This window comes from Nanorana parkeri, unplaced genomic scaffold (assembly GCF_000935625.1).
Source record: "Nanorana parkeri isolate BGI_ZX_2015 unplaced genomic scaffold, ASM93562v1 scaffold158, whole genome shotgun sequence".
NCBI lineage: Eukaryota > Metazoa > Chordata > Amphibia > Anura > Dicroglossidae > Nanorana > Nanorana parkeri.
In genome coordinates this window covers 1,581,369-1,607,009 of record NW_017306426.1, presented here as the reverse complement: position 1 = coordinate 1,607,009, position 25,641 = coordinate 1,581,369, and the positions used below count along the sequence as shown (strand labels likewise).

The 25,641-nt window shown below is 42.2% G+C and overlaps 1 protein-coding gene across 3 annotated transcripts in view; it reads left to right on the top strand.

The window, feature by feature from the left end:
- Window positions 1-25,641, top strand: part of RNF130 (ring finger protein 130) — a 240,657-nt gene that overhangs the window by 73,006 nt on the left and 142,010 nt on the right. For all 3 annotated transcript variants that reach the window (XM_018554435.1, XM_018554436.1, XM_018554434.1), the window contains exon 2: window positions 1,136-1,330. In XM_018554435.1, the coding sequence (XP_018409937.1) occupies window positions 1,136-1,330 (195 nt within the window). The remainder of the gene's footprint in view (window positions 1-1,135; window positions 1,331-25,641) is intronic.

Genomic DNA, 25,641 nt, shown 5'->3' with positions numbered 1-25,641 from the left:
TTATGTGCTGGGGAGAACCTATCGAAGCGGGGGGGGGGGGGGGGGTCTGTGTACAAACTGACCGTGAGTTTATAAAGCTACAGTTATGAGAACAAAAATCAACAAACAAAATCGACAAACAAGAACAAAACCCATACCTCAGTAAAGGAAGAGGTTCACATTTTTAAGTAATAAGGTATTGCGTGGTTAAAATGAACACATTTTGGGCCCATTTACACTTGTGCATTATGGCAATGTGCACTAAAGCATGCCCATTGGGGCATGTTACCACAACGCATGGCCACACACCTGCCCTATGTGTGGTACAATTTTTTGTGAATGACAAAGCCTTGTATAGTAAAGCCCAATGCACTGCAACTCACAACACATACAACACAGGTTGTGGTGCAGTGCGTATTGAAAGAAAAGAGTCATGCATGTTTTTCCATCTCTTGTGGTGCGTTGGCAGCCCATATATAATGCACTGCAATGGAATGTGTGACTGGCCCCCTCACTAAACTGTTTATTAGAGCTTTAGGCCTCATTCACACTTCCGTGCATATACGCGCGTATTGTACCATATGCAACATATGCAAATAAATGGCTCCATACACATAGCTGCGTATAGAGCCGTATATTTGCGCAGCGTAAAAATGTGCAAAAACAGAATGGAACCGAGATGCGTCCGGGCAGTGTATTTCTGCGTATTTTACTCACACGTACACGCGTATAGTTCATTAACATTTGTATTACGAATTATGCATTTTGGGATTGCATATAGTGCACGCATATACGCATACGCACGTACATAGTGCATGTACGCGTATATACGCAATATACAATTTTGCTCTTGTGTTGTGTGTGAATGAGGCCTTAGACCCCTTTCACACAAGCTGATCAGTAGGGGATCAATGCACAGACGCCCTCTTGACTGACTAGCAAACCTCTAAAGCTAAACCCCACCTTTATCTTGACAATTGGTTTAGTCTAATTGTTTAAGTTGACCAAATCTTTGAATTTGGTGTGTTTTATCTGGGTAGGAAGGCAGTGTGTCTGCAGGGGGCAAGCTTCCAAAAATGACACCCTCAGTTTTGTTTTTTGATCCCAATTACTGCAAATCCCAGTACTGATTTTCTGCCTTTTTTTCGTTGTCTAGCTCCAGATCGACAAGGTTGTGACTCTCATATTCGTTTTCCTGTGCCTCCCAACACCAAGCACTGGATTGCACTTCTACAGCGTGGAAACTGCACCTTTAAAGAAAAGATCCTTCGTGCCGCATCCCACAATGCCACAGCCGTGGTCATCTACAACAACAATTCTAATGAAGATACTGTGACAATGACTCACCCAGGTAAATTGAGGTTACTTGGCGTATGCTTGATAAGCCTACCAGTAGAACTGTATATCTATTGATGAGTTAAAAGTTAGTAATGTTTTTATTTGTAGTATCAGTCTTACAACATGTGGGACTAACCATGGAAAGGCTTATGTTTACTGAGAACAATGGTGGTGAGACATCTTCATCCTGTCTTCATGCCTTTAAAATTATCCCAGACCAATGTTCTCTCTGGCAGGGCCAACGGGTCAGATATTTGTTTAATTTCACACTTTTAAAGAGACTATCGTGTTGTCCTTTTGGGGTGAATCTTTTTGAAACATACCCCCTGACACACCTGGCTACTACTAAGGCCCGAGCATTGCATCATGGGTGGAGGTTGCATGCTTCCTCATACCTGGAAACACCAGGCATTATGCGATGGCTGCGACAGAGGAGCAGTGTGGGGTGCTCTGAAGTTGAGTATATGTGGGTCTAGGGGGTGGACTGGCAAGAGACCTGCCTTTGTGACTTTGCCCTGGATTTTTCAGTTTCTTTAAAAAAAAGGGGAGCGCACTGGAAACACTGGGTGTAACATAAAGCTCACTTCTAATAGCTTGAAAGAGTTTGTCTGCTAGAAGCCATACAAAAACTGACCCATATCTGATCCTCTATATATTCTTCAATTGGATGGAAGGACGGGGTATTGAAGTGTCTGGAGACATGTGAATATCTTCATCCATTCTCCAACAGGTTTGAGTATTTCTCTGAGCAGTGGTGAGTGCTTAGCACAGTTGAAAGCACTATAGACTGTGTTAACTTTGTATCTGACCAGCGCATTGGCGAATATGTGATGTTTTATGCATCTTGGCCTATTGGCTAACCTACCTTAAGGAGCAGATTATGGCATCACTGACAGACCGGCCAGATCCATGAAGGACTGAAAGTATGACAGAATGCAAAGTAGTGACAAACAAAAGTTTTGAGTATTTAAGACTAGACAGTCAGGAAATTGAAATGTTGCCACAGCAGTCGTTATGTAATTTTAGAGAGGAAAAAAAAGCCTTTTTGTACTTCTTATTAATGGGTTCTCTGTGCCGCTAACAGTTGGACACGTTTAAAAATGCATGAAGATTAGGAGGTCTGTGTGGCTACTGTTTCTGGAATAGCTGTTAATCATGGGTCAGTCACAGGCTGAACATGGTGCCTTCTGGCTCCACATTATACTAAAGTAGGGCTACACGTGCTAATTATCCTGGATGTGTAGTTCAGGATTTCAACGTATTTGTATATTGGCCGTGTTTTGTTCATAACCTTGTCAAATGACACATTAAAAGATTTTAAATAGCCAATGGAAACTAAAAAAAAAGAGTGATACGCAAACATGAAAAGCCAAACACTTCTGGAAAAGACATCACTTCAGGCAATCATATGTGGCTACCAGCCCAGGTGCACAGGCTCTCCGTGATCCACCTTTTCCCCTCCAGGTATTCAAACACATAAGCCGCGCTCTGCTGTATTTTTTTTTTTTTTGCTATACTGCAACAAGCTTTATTGATGCCAGATTAGGTCAGACAGACACTCTCTCCCTCATCAACCATGACTCCATGTCGGGGGCGAAGTCAGGCATGATAGGGGAGAGAATGTCTACATAACCTAATCGGGCATCATTAAAAAATGCTGTTCAGCAAATAATACTGCAGAGTATGTCTTACGTGTTTAAATACCTTGTATAAATAATGGTTCAACCATTACATGGAAGTCTTCATGTTGTACAGGTGGACTGGTGCTCTTTAGTTTAATGGGTAACTTTGCAGCTCATTTGTGAGTGATGGAAAACTCAATAATACTTGGATAGGGTAGCATAGGAGGAAGGAGAAGTAGCATGTCTATTTATTGAAGATAATATTAGATACCAGACAACAGCAGCAGAGGAATGTAATTGCTTCAGAAAGAGTGTCATATTTGCAAATGTATATTGATGTCTTCCCTTTCACATGAGCCCAGCTATCTACCTTCTTACCACTGATTTCTTCATTGTATATGGCATTCTTAACTGCATTCACTCACGGGAAGTTGTTTGTGTCTTATCAGGAAAATGGTTTCATTATGGCTGAGATGGGTTTTTGCTTTTAGAAAGGGGAACTGTATTGTTTTGATGTGAAAGTGTTCAGTTATCACACGCACCTAGTGCGTGCGTGTGTTTAGGTTACTAAATCACCCCCTCTATCTCACTATAGGTCTACCATGCAGGGTCTCAATACCCACAATAGAATGTCTGCAGAATTTAATGTATACTTCCACTTTTGCAGCCAAATTGGGATAACAACTATAATATACAGTATTTGTTACATGTTTTTAATTCACATAGAATTTTTCTTATTGTTATTTACAATAGTACATGCCCAATGAAAGTTGTTTTGTATACGGAGTTTATTCTGGAATGCAAGGGAGGCTGGGCAGGGTAATGTTAACATGATTAACTCTGTCTGGACTGTGCTGGCAGATCTCATTATCAGTTGAAAACTAGATTTGGAAACTGTCCTAAGAAAGGGTTAAAGTTCTAAAAGCATTGTATGTCAATGAGGGAAGCTCAGTTTGTCCCTAGTCTTTCTATGGTGACAGTCAGAGTTTTCTGTAATTTGGGTGTTTGAGAAAAGTGTGTCAAAGGGCTGCTACACAGACGCATCTAAAAGTAAGAATTTAAAAAAAATATATAGTTTTCAGTATGCTGTGTGAATAGAATCGCATAACAAACATCTAGAGGAGTTTTCTCAAATTTGGCTGCAGAAGTGGAAATACATCTTAAAGGGGACCTTGCAGGAAAATGTGAGGTCAGCATATATTGCAGCCCCGACAAACCTTAATAATACTACTCAGTGAAAGCTATAAAAACAATTATGTAGAAAAATCTTTCTTATGCTCTGGTTTCCGGGGATACTTCGTGTAGGTGCAAATTACATCACTGGGCCTCACTAGGGGATCGTAGATGGATCCCCTGCTAGGTTGGATCAGAACAAAGATGGATGTCACATCCATCTGCGGGTGGAGGAAAAACGGACCCATGTAATCACTGTCTGGCCTGATGCAAATGTGTCCGTCTATATCCGCTCACATCTAGTCAGGTCAGTAAAAGCGGAAATGACTGCAAGCTCTTTGTGTTCTGTCCGTTGGACCCTGAAGTGGGCAGATATAGCTAGACACCCATCAGCGTACATCTGGCCTCTCAGCGTGTATTGCAGTCTGTTTTTCAGGTTAAAAAACAGACAGGATGTCTATGTGAAAGGGACATCAAAGAGGAACTTCACCCTTTTCTTTAAAATGACATCAAAACTCCTTTAGAAATGTTTAGTAATGACAGTTTACAAACACATACTTCTAGATAACTGCAGACTTTTTATTCTTTGCATACCTTATTTTTCTTTTACTCCCCATTTTTCTCAAGGTGGCCATTTTTACTAAGGGCAGGTGAATCCATCTCCCTTTACTTCCTGGAACTCTGGCACCAGATTTTGCAGTTTGCAGATGGGATTTCCCAGCAATGCACTGCCTTTGTCAGGCTCTGTCAACTTTGCAGCTTCTCATTGGACAGAAGTGATGGCACTGCGTCATTATCCACTTAGTAGGTTGGAGGCAGAAAGATGGCGCTGGAAGCTGCAAAACATAACCAAGAAATATGGAGTTATCTGCCTGGCTGTGCAATGTGGTAGGGGGTTTTGACTGACGAGAATTGCTAGTGTGGAACTGACAACCGTGGCATAAAATTCAGTTAAACTCTTTTGGCCTATTCTCTGTATTTTTATGTGTGAACCAAGTGAAGGAATAGAGTTGTTGTCTGTCTATCGTATTAATTTTTTTAGCCAACTCACATATTAGTGATTTTTCTCAGCTAAAATGCACATGCACGCAACGCCAATAAAAATCTGCTCATGTGCACGTATGCAATTTTCATCTGAATTCAGCTGTTATATTTCTGCATTGTTTTTTTCTCGTTGTGATGGGCATAGTGCATACTTTAGTAGTGTGTTTCCTGGACCATTCGGCTCTATTCTGTTCATGTACAAAATTTTAGGCCACCGGCAGAAACAAATTCAGCAGCTTCTGCAGACAAGACCTTGGGGGATAGGTTAATGATTGAACAAAACTATGCAGCCTGCTAAAATGTATCAGATGTGCAGTGAGACTTGAGCAGTTCTGACAGCCAGCTTCATTGCCAGTCCCTGAGAGGACCCCAACCGCCAGTCAGTGCATCCAGCATCCAGTTAAATGTTAAAGGGCCCATATACCTTAATTACATAATTTTCCTTAATCAGGTCTGTTAACATTTGTAGATAAATACTGTGCAACTTTGCAACTTTCAGGAGTTTGAAGAGCAGTGATGCTTAAACTAAAGTGGAATGATGCTACCAACATTCCTATACAATGACCCTTAGAACAAAATTACCAGCTTTCATTTTCTTGCATCTTTTTGTGTGTTAGGTGTCATTGGGGGATGCATGGCTATGCGACTCATTTATGGGTATTTGTACATACACATTTGTTATTTGTTCTTGATTATTAGCTAGAAAAAAAAGGGTAGTGTGCATCATCTTCAGCTCTGAGGTCCGGTTCACACCACAAACAGAGCGTTCCAGAGCTGTCAGCCTCTGGAACGCACTGTATCGCAACCCAGCCGGCTCCCTCCCGCAGCCACACACACACGCCCCCCCCCCGCAGTGCGATCACCCGAACACGTGGCACAATAGTACCTTCGTTCCGGCTGCAACAAGCACTATTTTTGCAGATCGCACTGGACCAGAACGCAGGCACAGATGTGCCACGCATTCGGGTGCAGGCGATCGCACTGCGACCAGGGGGCGTGGCATTGCTGCCATTGACTTGTATGCACCGCCACATCCCCTTCCGCCCCTGAACGCAGGGAGACTTCAATGGAAATGGCAGGAAACGTGCTACAGAAGCATTTTGCTAATTTATGTATGTGCGTATCCATGTGCATTTATCCATTGACTGCAATGTCTCTAAAGCTGCCAGTAAAAACACGCATCTTCATGAGCAAACATTTATACAATGCAAAAACAGCTAACAGCAAAAACAATGTGTGTACAAACTCGCATAAACGATGACGCCTTGGTGGGAATGAGGCCTAAGTCTTCACCCTAGTTTTGTCTTCTCTGTAACCTTAATTTTTGATTTACTATTCCTAGATTATAAGGCTTTTACATATGTCCTTGTGAAAGTCATTATACAGACCATCTGCATGTGCCCAGCTGGTGACTTATTTGGGGGCGGGGGGGGAAAGTGAATGATGTGGTTGTTGTTCAGCTTCAACTTGTACAGTGTTGTACAAAAACCATGATAATGCAATGGAATCAAACTTGTATACAGTATAGAACTTGTATATAGTGTTTTGAGGTTTTCCATCTCCCATGTGCAGTCTATGTATGCTGTCTATGTATGAATGGTTCTGGCTCATTTGATGAACATTTGTTTAGCTGCAAGGCCAAATACGGATATCCACTTTTTAAAGTGACTCATGCCTTTGCTCTTGCTTTCCCACCTAACAGTACTTGTGTATAAGGGCTGTGTAAGCAAGTTATTGCTCTCTTATTCATGTCACAGCTCTCTAGCAATCCATAGATAGCAGCTGTGAAAACCTGAGGTGTCCTTCAAACGTCTGATTTCCAGTCTGCCTGAATACAATGATATTACTCTATCGTTCTAACATTAGCTGGAATTTTTTTTTTTTTATTGGCTGACCTCTATATATAGAGCTTATTGACCGCAACATGGAATCCTTAGCATGCTGTAAGACTAGAGGGTGGTAACCTTGCCAACTAGTCTCTGGGTACAGTGAATTTTCCCCTATGTTTTCTTAACCCTTACCTTTTAAAGGAAAATAAAGATCTTCACCAGCATACCTTGGTATAGTGATTTCCTTGTAAGTAAATTAGCTAAAGCAGCAGGCATCCAAAGCTGACTTTTCAGGACCTCACAGGTTCCCTTTCTGGCAGGATCTCTTTCTCAAGGCTTTCTCCGTGCCTTGAGAAAGGGATCCTGCAAAGTCCCAAAACATGCAGGAGCAGATCCTTGGTTTCCCATGCTGTCCCCATCCACCATTTCACTACAGCACCCTGCATGAACAGTGGGCAAGTCAGTAAGATGCATGACCAATACAATACAACTTTTCGGTGCATTACCTATTAGGCACAGACCTGGAGCTAGCATGCCGTCATTGGTGTCTGAAAAATCTGAAGTCCTGTCTTATCTTCCAGGATAGTGAGGGACTTAGCGGTCAAATCATTATTAGGATGACTGCTCTGGAGCCTTCAACTTTCAAAAGGCATTTTGCTCCCATATGTGTATCTTCACAGCTTACCTTTAAATCTATCAGTATTAAAAAATGCCACATTTAAACCCCTATTGGATAAGATTTCAGTTTGTATGTTTTATAATAAAAGTGATCTCATGATGGTCCTCCGTTAAAAATGGTGAGACATGGAGGAGAAAAAAATGTCAGAAAAGATGCCCATCTGTCTGGTTGTATAAAGATTTTCTAGGCAGCAGTAGCATATGGCAGACACGTCTAATGAAATGAATGTTTGTAGTCCAGACACCTGGGACAGATTGCTATGATAGCAATTAGAGTGCTGCAGTCTTGGTCATTATTTTAGAATGGCACATGTGTCTATGACTATATAATATTTTGCTCAGAATGGCAGATGGTTATTTTATTATTTTGCCTTAAGACCTGATGATTTATATTTATTATCACACTGCTCCATTACAAGAATACTCATTGTGACCTTTGTGCGCACTCACATATGACCACAGAAGTGCACTTTGTGGTTTCAGCACCGTAACAAGCACACTTATTGCATATCTACTCCTCTCCAATGAAAGTAGTCCTTTGTAGGAACAATAACAGTCATATGAATAAATGTGATCAGCTTAAATTAAAATTCCGCTAAGCACAGTCTGCATCTACATTGGTCGTGAGTCATATTTGCATTGCAACTTTATAAAACTCTCAACCTTTCTGTAGAAACATGAAAAGCTTGTGGTCTACTTCTAAAGTTTTCCAGAAATATCATTTGTGAGCAGTGATGTAGCCTCAGATACTGAGGTCCATGACCCTGACCCAATGTCCCTCTTGAATGCCTATATGCATCTACTGTTACAGTCTGTGTGTGTGTGGGAGGGGGGGGGGCATTGCCCTGACCCAATGTCTCTCTTGAATGCCTATATGCATCTACTGTTACAGTCTGTGTGTGTGTGGGAGGGGGGGGGGCATTGCCCTGACCCAATGTCTCTCTTGAATGCCTATATGCATCTACTGTTACAGTCTGTGTGTGTGTGGGAGGGGGGGGGGCATTGCCCTGACCCAATGTCTCTCTTGAATGCCTATATGCATCTACTGTTACAGTCTGTGTGTGTGTGGGAGGGGGGGGGGCATTGCCCTGACCCAATGTCTCTCTTGAATGCCTATATGCATCTACTGTTACAGTCTGTGTGTGTGTGGGAGGGGGGGGGGCATTGCCCTGACCCAATGTCTCTCTTGAATGCCTATATGCATCTACTGTTACAGTCTGTGTGTGTGTGGGAGGGGGGGGGGCATTGCCCTGACCCAATGTCTCTCTTGAATGCCTATATGCATCTACTGTTACAGTCTGTGTGTGTGTGGGAGGGGGGGGGGCATTGCCCTGACCCAATGTCTCTCTTGAATGCCTATATGCATCTACTGTTACAGTCTGTGTGTGTGTGGGAGGGGGGGGGGCATTGCCCTGACCCAATGTCTCTCTTGAATGCCTATATGCATCTACTGTTACAGTCTGTGTGTGTGTGGGAGGGGGGGGGGCATTGCCCTGACCCAATGTCTCTCTTGAATGCCTATATGCATCTACTGTTACAGTCTGTGTGTGTGTGGGAGGGGGGGGGGCATTGCCCTGACCCAATGTCTCTCTTGAATGCCTATATGCATCTACTGTTACAGTCTGTGTGTGTGTGGGAGGGGGGGGGGCATTGCCCTGACCCAATGTCTCTCTTGAATGCCTATATGCATCTACTGTTACAGTCTGTGTGTGTGTGGGAGGGGGGGGGGCATTGCCCTGACCCAATGTCTCTCTTGAATGCCTATATGCATCTACTGTTACAGTCTGTGTGTGTGTGGGAGGGGGGGGGGCATTGCCCTGACCCAATGTCTCTCTTGAATGCCTATATGCATCTACTGTTACAGTCTGTGTGTGTGTGGGAGGGGGGGGGGCATTGCCCTGACCCAATGTCTCTCTTGAATGCCTATATGCATCTACTGTTACAGTCTGTGTGTGTGTGGGAGGGGGGGGGGCATTGCCCTGACCCAATGTCTCTCTTGAATGCCTATATGCATCTACTGTTACAGTCTGTGTGTGTGTGGGAGGGGGGGGGGCATTGCCCTGACCCAATGTCTCTCTTGAATGCCTATATGCATCTACTGTTACAGTCTGTGTGTGTGTGGGAGGGGGGGGGGCATTGCCCTGACCCAATGTCTCTCTTGAATGCCTATATGCATCTACTGTTACAGTCTGTGTGTGTGTGGGAGGGGGGGGGGCATTGCCCTGACCCAATGTCTCTCTTGAATGCCTATATGCATCTACTGTTACAGTCTGTGTGTGTGTGGGAGGGGGGGGGGCATTGCCCTGACCCAATGTCTCTCTTGAATGCCTATATGCATCTACTGTTACAGTCTGTGTGTGTGTGGGAGGGGGGGGGGCATTGCCCTGACCCAATGTCTCTCTTGAATGCCTATATGCATCTACTGTTGCAGTCTGAGTTAAATGTGTGTGCAGCATTGCCTCATGCGTATGAATACTCATACAAATGTGTCTAGCATTGCCTCATGCATATGGGTAGATTCAAACCTAATTGTATGTGTGGTGCCTGCTCTGATGATGATCTGATCATGTGACCACAGATGAGAAAATACAGCAGGTACCATGCTGTGGTAATCTTAAAAGCACAACCTTACTTTTAGTAAAGTTGGTATGCAACCCCCCCAGTGTAGATATCACTGTAAACTACTTGCCATCAACTTTGATACAGAGGTCTTCACTGAGCGGCCCTCTGCGGTGTGTCACAGCCTTCACTTTACGGAGTCCCAACCAAGCCACGCATTCACTTGCATGCCACTTGCCTCATTCAATCCTATGGACAATCTCCTGCATGGCTCAGTCTGCAATGAGTACATCCCCATTCATAGGAACAAACGAAACAGTCGCGTGCATGTACATTGATTGCACGGTCCAGCCGAGACTCTTATGCTAGGTTCACTCCTAGGCGTTTGCATTTCTGCACTTTTTTTGGGGCAATTTTTTTGTGCTGATTTTTAAAAGCAAAAATGCTGTTTTTTTCCTGCATAGAGATGTCTATGCGACCAACACCAAGTGGCATTCACCTCAAAATAGCTCCTGCATCTTTTTGCGCAATGGGCATTTTTCTACTCTCGATGCAACACTAAGGCGCAGAGATCCGCGCATAAAACCGCTCAGGTGTGAACCAGACCTTAAGCAAAATCTGTGTAGCTCGTACTAGGGCCACACATTGGAGATCTTCAGCTACGTATATCATAGCAGTACTTATACTGTGCGGGAAGAGGGACTTTTCCCGGGCAGCCATCACATCTAAGCATGGGTAAGCTGCAATAAATATAACAAATATTTTTGTTGCTGGCTTTAGATCCACTTTAAATATCCATTTCATGTAAGAAATAATAAAAATGTTCTACACCCATTTATGATTGTGAATGTAATATTTTCATGAGAATATTGTCAGGCAGTAAAGCAAAAAATGCAGTTAAAAGAAGTAATGCGTCTTAGTTAATTAAACCTACATTCCCCAAGTGTATTAGAAGAGCCTCAGAATCTACAGAACAGAAGGTAAGGATAAGTAATTTTCAACAATAAAAACCGAGATTTACTTTAACAATTATCCAAATTAGTGATGTCAAGCTGAACAAGGCATATGACGCAGCTGTACATGTTTTCACATGTGTATCACTGACTGATGGATTGCCTTTCTTCTGCTGTCTCGCCCTGACATTGTCTGACAAATAAAAACAAAAGAAAGAGTGCTAAATAATTAACAGCAAGTGGGAGACTGCGAAGGACATGCACAGCCCCTGTGCTCTATAAACACAAGCACGCATTGTCTAAGTACAGCTCTGCCACTGCAGAGGGAGCCTGGTGCATCCAGCCCCTGATCTGCTGCCAAGACCTACGCCTTGTATAGTGCTGCAGCATCACACTAAATAGTCCCACTGATGGAAGGAATAGACAACGATTACGATAGAAATATCCATTGCCGGTTATTTAAAGACTGATGTCATCTGTTTCACTCATTCATAAGCTCATAATAGATGTTTATCAGTATGTAAACTGATTATGAATTATGAATAGTTAAGGTGGCTATAGATGGGCAGCTCCCTCTCCAAGAATCAGAAGCAGTGAGAGATCTGCCTCACCGCCATCGTTACAATTCGATCAGCGGATGGATGCAGTCAATTAAAAAAATTCTAAAAGTAAATAATTTTTGGCGGTAAAGAAATTTTTTATTTTTTTTCTCACAAGTGAATTTCCCATATGCTAGTTTTTCACAAATGATGGTCCAGATATCAGACTTGGATTCTGAGATCTATGCTCTATATTTTGGTTGTTCTGAAACATGTTTTAATTGTTTGGCGCCCATACTTTTTTTTCAATTATAAATCATTATTAAAGGCGATGGAATAAATGACTCCAAAGAAATCCATACACCACGTGGCGTAACAATCGCCATTGCGACCCAGGCGGCCGCTATGGGGCCCGGGCACAAGGGGGCCCGGCCAGGGCATCCCTCTGATGCTGTGTGGGCCGCCTGAGTCGCTATGGCATATCAGGGTTCTGGCTGTCACTGACACAGCTCAGCAGCGGCTGTGAAGAGGAACAGCCGCTGCAGAGCTGTGTCAGTAAGGCCCCGTTCCCACTGCGCGATATGCAAATTGCGCGTTTGTCGCGCGATTTGCATATTGTGCGACATCGCGATATTTGCCGCGTGATGTCACGTTCAACCTTGCATTGAGCAAGCTTGAATCGCGGCTAAATCCGCTCCAAAAAGGGTCCTGCTGTAGCGACACACGACCCGCGACAGCAGGACCCTTTGCCCCATTGGATTGCATTGGAGCGCGATATCGCGCGGTAATTTGCCGCGATATCGCGGGAATTACCGCGCGATAAATCGCTCAATGTGAATGGGGTCTAAGAGAGCCAGTAGCTGCTGCAGAAGAGGCCGACGTTCGGAGTAAGTGATGTAAAAGGAGGGGGGCCCGTTGATAGAAGAGAAGGCGGGGCCCGGGGAACGGAAGAGGAGGCAGGGCCCGGCGACCACGGACAGCCCTGACAGGTAAGAGGTGTGCAGCCCATCTGAGACCCTGCAGAGCCCACCATAGAGAGTCTATGGTGGGCTCTGCAGGGTCACTCTCAGGTGGGCTGTTTGGTATATCAGGTGGGCTCTACAAGTGGCATAACTAGCAATCACGGGGCCCCATACAAAATTTTGCTATGGGGCCCTGTGATTTCTAGTTACGCCCCTGCATACACCCTTACATTACTGAAAGTTATTGAAAGCGAAGCTCACATCTTTATTTATATTCGTAAAGAAAGCTGGTAACTAAATGTGCCTCAAGTATTCATGACCGAAGGTCATTGAAGTCTAGATGCTCAAGGAAATTTTGGCATTATCTACACATTTAAAAAAAATAAAAAAATGTTAAAGCGCTTATAAGGATTTAATTTGCTAAACTGTTTTAAATGTAAAAAATATATAAATATACAGTATATGTCTGGCCAGAATAGAGAAGATGAGCAGGTTTTCTCAGGTCGCTGAGCATTTTTATTCTGACCGTATCATATAAAGCACTGTTCTGCCATATAATTGTTTTTTCAATCGCCTTTCCTGACAGGTTCACTTTAATGTTCTAACTAATGTTGGTCAAATAACACACTTTGAGTTATAGCTGCTGGACACTTACAGGGAACAGATGGCCTTTGGCATGGATACAAAGCGTGGCTGCTTAGGGCATCATAAGGGGTCACTTGGCAACTGCTGGGATACATGTACAGAAAGGTGACATTTTATGCTTAGAGTCTGAGACCTGTCAGCGAAAAAATAAAAATGTGCTGTGCTATTTTTTGTTCTAACCAGTGCAAATGTAATCATTTGGAGACAGCCAGTCATAATTTTATTATTTTGTGTTTTAAAAAATTCATAGGCTTAACCTAGTGATATGCTGATACAGAGTATTTGGGCAAATACTCATACTCGCCCAAATGCTCCGATACTTACGCCCAATACCGGAACTTCCTGTAGGAGAGAGATTTCCTCTGACCGGCACTGCCACAAAAGGAACATGAAGCCGGCTTCCATGCTGTTTGACCGGCTCGATGCTTCCCGGGCAATCTACAATATATATATATATGTCGCGCTCACCCCCTAAGGGGCCGCTGGAATAAGCCGGGTCATTCCTAGTTGTCTAGGGGATTTGGTCTTCAGCTGCCCCATTCGCATTTAACTGCCCTTTTCTAGTACCCACAAAGTTGATGTCCACTCCAGCATTGCAATGCTGAATAACTTTTATTAACCTCTTCACACTGGGGAGAGAGGCTATAGGGATCCTAGACATCCAGGGTATAACAGACGTAGACTCCAGACTCACCAGACCTTGTAAGCATCTCAGTGTAGATCCATTTGTGGTACAGTGAGTAGTAATTGAAGTAGTAAATGAACAGGGATGAGCACAAATCCTCAGTAGGAGAGACACCAACCATCCAACTGAGGTCTTCTAGATTCTGAGTACCCTCAGTAGCCATCACCTTTCCTGGTTCTCTTCCTCTGGCAGCAGCACAGGCCTCCTCCTTAATTGAGGCCCAAGTAAACACTTCCCACACTCCAGCCTCTGCCCACCCTCAGGCCTAGACTGGGGGGTGGCTGGACAGCACACAGGCATGTGCTAATCCATGGCTCGTCCCAAACTAGTCTGAGCACATGGCAATTCCCTCCAGTATATGTACCCTATCCCAGCATGCACCACTGGTTGAGAGAAACCCAGTGATTGGCTGCTGTCCTGTGCATACACTCACAGTGCCTCTTATTGGCTGTCCCACAATACAGCAGAGTCACACTCCACCCAGAGGGTACAGTCAATGACAGACACCTGTAATTAACCAGATAAATGCCAACTACAAGCCAGCCAGGCTGACTACAGCCCTGGCGATCACTAAATGTCTAGTAGCAACCTCACAAAAGGTGATGGGGACTACATACATGTATGTATGTGTATATATATATGTACATGTATGTGTATATATACATTCAGAAAGTATTTAGACCCCCTTCACTTTTTTGTTATGTTGCGGCCTGATACTACAGTTGTTTAAATTCTTTTTTCCCCTCATTAATCTACACTCAGTACCCCATATTGATAAAGTGAAAACAGAATTTTAGAAATGTCTGTGAATTTATTAAAATGAAAAAACTGAAATATCACATGTACTTAAATATTCAGACCCTTTACTCAGTACTTTGTTGAAGCACCTTTGGCAGCAATTACAGCCTCGGGTCTTTTTGGGTATGACGTTACAAGCTTTGCACACCTGGATTGGGGGACTTTCTGCCATTCTTCCTTGTAAATCCTCTCTAGCTTAGTCAGGTTGGACTGGGACCGTCGGTGGACAGCCATTTTCAGGTCTCTCAAGAGATCTTCAATATGGTACAAGTCAGGGCTCTGGCTGGGCCACTCTGGGACATTTACAGGACGTTGTCCTTGGATATGTGACATTTCAGTTTTTTGTTTTTTATTAATATATAGACATTTCTAATTCTGTTTTCACTTTGTCATTATGGGGTACTGAGTGTAGATCAGGGGTAGCCAAACTCCGGCCCTCCAGCTGTGGTGGAACTACAAATCCCATGAGGCATTGCAATATTCTCACAGCCACAGACATGACTCCTGGAGAGAGATGCATCATGGGATCTGTAGTTTCACCACAGCTGGAGGGCCGGAGTTTGGCTACCCCTGGTGTAGATTAATGAAAAAAAGAATTTAAACTGTAGTATCAGGCTGCAACATAACAACATTGAAAAAGTGAAGTGAATACTTTCTGAATGTACTGTATTGTGTGTAAATATATATTTATGTATGTCCGTATACATTCTTCATAAATGCCCAGTTGTCAAGCTGGTACATTACAATAACAGATGGTCCTACTAATCCAGATTGCCCCCAAAAACATGTTTGCGAAATTGATAGAGTGGCTGAGATTTTTATATTATTATTCATTCACTAGGGACAATCATTTTACATGACTCTGCAAAATAGCTCATTACTTAAATCAAATGAATAATGTAGTGTTTTAAAGTAGTAAAATAATGAAATAACCATCAGTTCTATTAGTATGTAACGAAGGAAGACTCAAAGTGTTGCTAGGCCACCTACGGTCCTTGTTTGTTGTCATGGTGCAGTAATCGTCTCTTAATAAAGTTTGTCTTTTGTTTTGTTCCTGGAAACTGGTAGCAGGTTCAGGATTTAGATAGCTAGAAGACCCTGCTGGGATACCCGCTCTTATTCTTCAGCGTGACTGTCTGAAAGGAATCTGTAGTTTTTTTTAATGTATTATCTTTATTATATGTTAAAAAATAAATGCTTTTAAATAGCTTTTCAGAGAAATATGACTTATTGCATATCATTCTATCATGTGTAAAATTTTAGCCAGCAAGTGGAGCTCTGTGAAATAACAGAAACACTGTGAAGAATCTTTCTTTAGCGGTTTTGCCGTCTCTTGATAAAAATATCAAGGGCGTTAAGAGTAGAGGAAGTTCGTGAGTAAATCGGTCAATATATTCACATATAACAGAGAACGGAAACATTTTTTCTAATAACCCGGGGGGGTTCAAAGTATACTCGGACGACCTTCAGTAAAACATAGATTTTTATTTACAACCAATTTAATTTTTAATTTCGATTAATTATAACGCACATACAGATCTCGCCTTCCCTTCGTTACCCATCACGGACAACTACATCACCCGACTCCTCCCCCCTTCCCTTCGTTAACCGAAAGAGCCACTCGGGGAGGGGTGGGAGGAGTACGGTGACGTCGATGTCCGTGACGTCACCGGATCTCCGACGGAAGACCCGGAAGCCGGCGGAGAGGTGAGTACGGATCAAAAGAACTTTGATCGATAAAAATTATTATGATCGATCAAAGAAATTAACGATTAATCGACGGATTAATCGTTAATTTCCGCACCCCTAGTAAAAACACATTGCATTAAAATCAGAGTTGATGCATGCTGGTCAAAAGTCCCATGATATAAACCAGTGGTTCTATGGCAAACAGGGTTCCAAATACTGTGTGTTGAAAGAACGATGTTGTATTATTGGTTCCTCGAATGTTCTCTGTTATATGATGCTAAATGTAAAGCGGAATAGCAAATGTATTCCTCCCTCTCTCCTAGCAGAGACAGGAACATCTTATCTAATCAGCAAGCACACATATTGCAGATACATGAAGCTTTTTTTAAATAGCTGGGTAAACCAAACAACTTTGGATATATTATATCTTACCTCTGCTGTTTTCCTGTACATTGAGAGCTGTCAGACCCAGCCAATGTAAAAATGACTTTCTTTACTATGTCTTTTTGCAGTGGACACCTTGACTTTAAAATAGAGCTGAGAACAACAAAGAACAACAAACATGTCGTCCCCTCCGCTCATCCATTGACCTCCTGCTTTCCAGCTCCCTTGTCCACTCCTCCCATACTCGCCTCCAGGACTTCTCTAGAGTCTCTCCCATCCTCTGGAACTCCTTACCCCAACCTGTCCGTCTATCTCCCACCTTGACTGCCTTTAGGCGTTCCCTAAAGACTCATCTCTTCAGGGAAGCCTATCCCACCTCAACCTAACCACTGAACCTTCACATTCTCACATAATTCATTCCCACAGCTACCTCATGTATCATTTCCCCCTCCTCTTTTAGATTGTAAGCCCTCAGGGGCAGGGCCCACCTTACCATCTTGTCTTGAATTGTATTGTAACTGTAATGTCTTCCTTATATTGTAAAGCGCTGCGCAAACTGTTGGCGCTATATACAGGTGAAACTCGAATAATTAGAATATCGTGCAAAAGTAATTGCAGTAAGTGCTGCAAAAGGGGCCCAAACCAAGTACTGAGTACATATGCATGCTTGTACTTTTCTGAGGTCCGATATTGTTCTATGTACAATTCTTGTTTTATTGATTGCATGTAATAATCTACTTTGTTGAGGTTGTGGATTTGGGGTTCTTGGGGTTTCCATGAGCTGTAAGCCATAATCATCACAATTATGACAAATCACGGCTTGAATTATCTTGCTTTGCATGTAATGAGTCTCTCTCATATATTAGTTTCACCTTTTAAGTTGCATTAGTGAAATAAATGAACTTTGCACGATATTCTAATTATTTGAGTTTCACCTGTAAATACTATGTAATAATAATGTCTGCCCACATAATATTTTGATTAAAATGTTGAATTTCCAGGAAACATAGTGGATGATTTCTATAGTGCACTGCACTCATGTAAACACTGAAGTGACAGAATACAAACTGCTAGAAGAAGGCAGTTCCTTGAAGCGATTTAGTTAAAATGACTCACAAGAGTGAGTTATGGGGGTCGCCACTGCAGTCCTCATTCAGAAATTGCTATATGGATAGCTATGTCTGACTTCAGTATGTTTTAGTCAAAGTCCTGGAATAAGCATGATGTAAATGAGTGTCAGAAAAAGGACAGCCCGGGAACTAGCATCTTCAAAGAAAAGTTAGTAATGGCAGCCTCCAAAATTCATGACCATGTCTCCTTAATGCCTTACTTATCTCTTGTAATTGCAGCTAGTTGTGAAAAACAGTTGCTCTCAGTCCTGGTCTGCAGATATGTCTCTGTCCACTGTTAATGTACTTTTTTATAACAGTTTGACATGACTGGCGTGGTAAAATGTATGGTGGCGTGCCTGTAATGAAAAATGAAAATTATTCTTGGCATTGAAGACATTCAGTCAAATAGGTATCTGGAATAAATTATTACTTGTCCTCAGCCTTGGCCTACAGGTACAGAGCAAAAAGAAGATAAGCGGAATGTAAAAAATGCATTGTTCACACTGCCCTGGGCCCAAATTTACAGCAAACAGCACAGGAAATGAGGCAATGCTAACATTTCTATTTGCAAAGCTCCCTGATATCCCAGTAGGTATTAAAGTAGCCAACGTTTTTAAAAGTACATCCAGTAAGTTTAGCATTGGCTCCCTCATTTTGAGGAGATGGTGGTATAACCCATTGAGAAGACCAGTAATTGCTCCCTGTCCCTGAGCAGGGTGATGACTAGTCTGGTCTCCACCCACCTTTAGTTGTCGCAGCCTGTAGTGGTTCAGCCTGCTGTGCCCCTCCCACAGCTCTGCTCTCTGCAAATGTTATGTGCAGCAGAGTGGTGATGTCACTGCTACTTTTACAAGCTAATAATCCACATTTGGTGCACACAAAGTAGATTTGTCTCCATTGTGGCTATCAAGGATTTTTTGGGGGTATGGTAGCTGTATTAATACACTATTGCAACAACACAGTTAAGTAGTGTCCATAATACTTTCTTTATTTGCACCAGTTACATTTTCAGCTTTTGGGGCCTACCACCTTCTAAAAGACCAAAGCAGTACTGATCCTTAAAGGTTTAGCAAAATGTTGAGAAATCTGTCTCAGATTTCTTACAGATTTCTTCTTAACATATTCAAAAACCTTTGAGGACCAGTACTGCTTGGACCTTGGAAGACTGAAAAGAGGTCCTGAAAATGTAACTTAGGCTGAATTTACATGGATGGCAAAGGGGCGCTAAAATCATTTGGTTGATGTACATTTTTACTGCCCCCTCGTTCGCCTACTTACATATTAACATGGTGGCCAGAGGGGTTTGTGCACATTGCTGTGGCTGTGATGCTTTGCTTGGCAGTGTGGCAATTTTAGCTGAGCATGCAACATTTGTCAGGCGGTACTACTTGCCAAACTCACCCATTGTAGTTTGTGGTTGTGGCATGGTATATAAAATCCCTCTTGGGATAGAAAAAAAAGGCATTAAGGAGATGGCAGCACCCACCACCTAAATGCCTGCAAACTGCTGCTTAACCACCTCTGAAAATGAATCCACAGTGGATTGACTTTCAGAGGGTGAGTAAATTCCGCCAACCACGTGAACGTAGTCATACTGCAAAAAAAGTATCAAGGACAGTACACATAATTTTCACAGAAATTCTCAGGTAAACGTAGTGTTTATAAAGTTTCCATTTGGGGTGCATTATCCATATATAAGAAGCCTCTAGGGCAGGGGTCAGCAACCTGCGGCTCCGGAGCCGCATGTGGCTCTTTCATCCCTCTGCTGCGGCTCCCTGTCCAGCGGCGGAACTACCGCCGGGGCCTCGTGGCCTGTGGCTGTGGGGGTGCCCAGTGAGGTCCAGTCCTGGGCACTTCTATCCGACTTTGTGAGTGGGGTGGAATGTGAGATTGCACTCGCAGAGTCGGATAGAAGTGATATTTCAGGACTAATCAGCTGTTCCAGGGAAGATCAGTTCTCCTGCACATACGATTTGCGCTGCCAATCTGCCCTGGAACAGCTGAGAAAGCGTCGGAATGCTTGACCTATTGGCGGTCACACATTCCACCCCTAAAAAAAACTGGGCAGAATTACATTGAAATGTGTGACCAGGTCACCGGTCACACATTGTTATGTAGTCACAAACTTTGATAGAACACCGTCATCAGGGGGGGTATGGCCAGTACCCACGTGAGGGGTCTGGGCAGCCTGGGAGGCCTCTTACATGAGTATCAGCTGTACCAGGGGCGGCATGGCAGATGTGACGGGGAGGGGGTGAAGGAGGCCAGGCCCCAGCAGGTAAGAGGAGTTGGGAGGAGGTACAGGGTAAGGGACCCCGGCGACCAGCCCACCTGAGGCCCTGCAGAGCCCACCATAGAGAGTCTCAGATGGGCTGTGCAGGATCCATGGTCTGCTCTGCAGGGTCACTATCAGGTGGGCTCTGCAGGGTCTCAGGTAAGCCCAGAGTCCAGTGCGTTACTAAGCCCACATATACCTATATACTGTACATGCTATAAATAGCATAAAGGTAAAAAAACGATATATGCCTTGTTATCTTCATTTTAGATGTCAAAAGAGTTTTGTGGCTCCCGGTGGTTTTTTTTCTGTGGGAAACGGGTCCAAATGGCTCTTTGAGTGTTTAAGGTTGCTGACCCCTGCTCTAGGGTGTATCATAATTTATATGCTCGGCATTAATTCACTTAAAATAATGCTCAAGGATGGATAACATCTCTCATTTCCCTGAGATCTCTAGTAAATGAGCTGATGTAAAGGAAAATGGAATCTGATTGTCTTTGTTTAGTAAACAAACCACAACTTTGGTTCCATTCTGCAAAATCTGTAACAAGAAGATTCGTTCCAAATGATGAAAGCTGCCGGCTTCTGCAGTCTGGCACCTACCCAGAAAATGTTTTTTTGGCTTGAAAACAAGCGAGAGAGAATAAAAGGTGATGTTGTAGAAAGCATTTTATGAATGTTTGGAAGAGGGTTGCTTTCAGTTCACGTCTCCACTCATAGAATTTGCTGGTTACGGAATGTACATTGTACAGGGCAAAGTATGTGGGTGTGTGAAGGCAACACTGGAGCAATCGTGCTGCTCTTGCTGTACTCTACACAATGTAGACACAGATTTTGAACTTGCGTGTCTGCCAGTTTTGCTCTCTTCCATCCCATAGTTGAGGACTATTGGGCTTCTTGCACTACATGTTTTTGGTCAGCTTTAAGTCCAGCTTTTACCAATCATTTTATTGTTTAAAGATGAATTCCAGGATAGCAAATGTTGTCTAAATACAAGAGCCATGTGTATTCTAACTTGGATCTTGTGGTGCTTTCTGTATTTCTTTTAGATTTGTGCAATAATCCAATGTATAACTTTGCTTCTCTGCAGCAACTTCCGGTAATAAAGACCAGTCACTGCTGCTCTCTTTCCTTGTACAGTGATTTGTAAAGGCATATGGTACACACAAAGTGGATTTATATATTTGTGTGTATTGAAGAATGTATTTAAATAAAAATGTTTCTGCCTGGGGTTCAGCTCTAAAGTGGACGTGTCACAAACCAAGGCAAATTGAGCATACAGTGAGAACATGCACTAATGGAGATTCACCATGAGTGAAAACTGCATATCCAAATATTAAGTATGTGCAGGAATGTATGCTGCTACATTAAAATACAAATCTGGACATTTTCTGTGAAAGTTAAGCATCTGCCTTCCAGGGGAGAAAAAAAAGTTAATGTATCCTCTTTTGTTTATATATCCTTAATGGCTAGAGAGGAATATATTTGAAATGAAAGTTTTTGTGTCTGAAGTTCAGCTTTAACATTTTGAACAGTGTTGAGTTTTTATAGCTATCGGTGTTCCTGTTGGGGCAATTTCCCTAACGTCCTGTCTAGTTGGCAGGAGTCAGACATAAAAGGAAGTGAGAGAAATCCCCTATAAACAGGATTTTAAACCTAACGGGTTATCACCCTTTTCAGGTCTATTAAAACAGATTTAAAGCTGAACTCCACGTAGGTATAAAATGGTTTATTCTATTTCTGTTCTCCCAAAAATCAACCTCTTGTGCTTTTCTGCATACAAGGATGCCGACTGGAAGATAGAGTTTTAACACTTTAAGCTGGTGGTGTGCAAACTCCGGCTCTCTAGCTGTTGTGGAACTACAAGTTCCATGAGGCATTGCAAGACTCTGAGAGCTACAGGCATGAATCCCAGAGGCATGATGGGATGTTTAGTTTCACCTCAGCTGTGGGGTGGCAGTTTGCCTGCCCCTGCTTTAAGCCTATCATGTTCTCCTGTATAGTGGAAATATTGATTAGACTTACTAGATGTACTATAAAGGGTGGGTTTTACCTGAGTGATTTGGTTCACTTTTTTGGTAACTGAATCAAGTAGACTCAAGCATTTTTATTCAAGCTATGTGGTTTTTACAGATTCTTCTCTTGCCGAGATAGCCGCAGCCTGTTTTATTTGGCATGCAGGTCAAGCAGTAGATTCTAAGAATTTATATATGCATACGTCACATCAAATCAAAGTCCATTTCATCCTTTAAAAATGGCATATAATATGTGTAGGTGCAATGAATGAGGAAGATGGAAATTATGGTTAAACACATAGCACGAATGGCAATATTGTTCCGGTCCGCAGGAACTAAAATATTTTCTGAAGCTCTGTCACGAAGGGGTTAAGATCATTTGTTGTATGTGCATGTTTTTTTATGTCTGATATTGTTATACTTAAATATTTCGTATATTTAAATTTTGTTTAAAAAAATTGGCTTTAGATGATATACCTTAACACATAAACACATACTGCAGTTGAAATGTTTTGTGGTCAGCATTACTGGTTCATTGGTTGGTATTAGAATGGTAGCAAAAGGGACCCAACCCAGTTGCTATGGACAAAATTCTTTGTGGTCTTTATTAGTGGTGGTCATTAGTAAGTATAGAAGCTTTTGTTTATATGTTTTAAAAATATCTAAACATTTTTAAGGGTCTGCATTTATATTATAATATACACGTTTTTTTTAAAAAAGAAGTATCTATGTTAGGCCTATGTAGTGAAGTACGTTGGAACAGGCTTATGGTCAATATAAATTTGGCTTTTCATCAGGGAGCAGACATCTTGCTGGGAAGGAAATCCGGCTACATACTGTATGTAGGAGGTACTAGATCACCTTTGTGTATACCCAATAATGCAGGTCATTTGATTAATCAATAAGGCTAACTAGCTTCAGTGGGTCTGGTGACATGTAATGCGTTGCTCTCAACAAGGGTCCTATGTGTTTCAGAGAATCGGTAGGAACACCACACAATAAGTCATAGAGTCCAAAGAAAATTTTTATTACAATTAGAGTGGTACAAGACGGCCAATATTTTTTAGGGATTTTATTTCTTTATTTCTTTATTTGTAGTTATTTTATTCCTTTTTCCTATTTGATTAGGTACCAGCAGAGCTATGGCCTCCCAATAAAAAGAAATGTGCTGCAGACCTGCATTTGCATTTTCAGTTTTTTTTCTTAGCTTAGTCCTCCTGCAAAGTCCCACAAATACCCATTGATCCTGCCAGTGAAGTTTACCGAATGCAGCTTCCAGTGATGGTGTGGCAACGATGCTGCACTGCTCCTTCATTCAGAGCAGAGTTTCACTCATGTAGGCTGAGACTGCTTGCACTACAATCTGATGGGGAAATGTTGCATGTGGTGTGTGGTGTGACTGTCAGCATTGTCACTGCTGGTTCACAAACCTGTAACTTATCAATCAGCATCTGGCCACACCTAGTGTTGCCCACTGTTTTCTGGATTGACAACACTGTCTCTGTTGATGAAACCCTCGCACTGTGAGCTGCAGAGTCTGGAAGGAGGGATCATGTGAGACACAAATGAAGGTTAGATTTGGCTTAGTCAGGGAAGATAAAGGAAGGATTTTGTTTACTTTACAAGGCTTGCACATCACATAGTAACTGGACTTGGTACTTTTTTTAGACGGTCATGGGAGATTTTAGTAGTTCTTTAAAACTGTGTGCAGGATCACAAAGCATAAATGTCTTGCCAATATTTACTCACACAGCATCCAGTATCTAAGTGCTTTTTCAACAATGCAGTAACCTAGATGTGCTTAAACCTCCATAGCCATTGAAAAATAGCTTCTATGACTTTCACACAGTTGGGCAAGGAGTCCTGTATAAAGCGCTGAACTCTTTTATAGGGTGTAGCACTTACAACATCCAATCCACAATCGTTTTATTATTGCATATCCTCTAAATGATTAAAGGGTAAGTCTGGTTGGTGTGGTTAATTGCACACTATTTTCCTTCTACTGCTTAAAGAAGGGTCAGTTAACTCTAGCTTGATTTTTTCATTTTTTGGTGAATGTTTCTTGGTAGAATTATGGATTGGCTTCTTATATACCTTGCTGACTCCACAGGCAAAATCTCTTATAAGGTACATCTATTGAGTTTGCATTTAATAAAAAAAATAAAACTGCAACTTCTAAGACCTTGGTTGATCAAGAGAAAACCATGATTGAAACAAAAACCCTTCTAAAGCGTTGTCAGGTTTGGAAAAAGAAGATTTCTTACCTCTAAGTGAAACAAATCTCTGGATCAACATGCTACTTGTATTACAACTCCATATATACAAATGTTTGAGTATGATCAATGCAATCATTCACAGGGTTGAATATAACATGTAGTCAAACTCTATAACATGAAGGGGAACATGGACATTTTTTTATACTTAAATGGTATGCTTATATACAGGGCTTGAAAAATTTTAGGGTGTCTCACCAGTCAGTCAAAAATGTCACCTGACCAGACCAGCATGACCAGACTATAGTTTTGCAATTTATGGGTTATTTTTTACTACAGTATATAATGAAAAAAGTAAATTAAAAAAAGTAAATAAGTAAATAATAAAAAAAAAGTTTCCTTACGTTCTGTTATGAAACATTTATTACCCATATTTCTGGTAAAACATAAAAGACGGGGTCACGTCGGGTAAATAGACACTAAACATGTCAAGCCTTAAAATTGCGTGCACCCACAAAATCGCAAAAAAACTACCACACTGACAATTGGCCATAGGCGACGCTTAAAACGCTTTTACCGCTCATCAGTTTAGTGTTATCAGTGATTATTGGCCCTAAAATTATTGTTCTCACTCCGACGTCCGCGGTTATATGTAACATGTGCTGCACAATAGGCGCAATCGTTGTTTACGCACGTAGGCGTACCCGACGCATATCTGCATGTGTATGTGTGGGACGGAGAACTTAAAACAATTTTTTTTCTTTTTTTAATGCTTCTTTATTTTTGTATGATTCTTTAATTTTTGTTTTACTTTTTGTTTTTACGCAACTTTATTGCTATCACATGGGGGGGGGCTAAGAAGCCCCCTATGTGATAGCCAAATACATGACAGGTCCTCTTTACAAAGACATCAGGGGTCTCCAAGACCCCTAATGTCACCTAGGGACCCCCAGAGAAGCTGATGAAGCAGAGATCTGCTTCATCAGCTTCTGTAGCTGGAAAGTGACACTGAATGCAGGAAGTGATGTAATACACATCACTTCCTGCATTCCGAGACTGGAGAGTAGATTGTGTACTGAGCTCCCTTTGATCTCCTGTCACAGAGCCGGCAACGGCAGTGACAGCTGCTGGTAATACAAGCGATCAGGC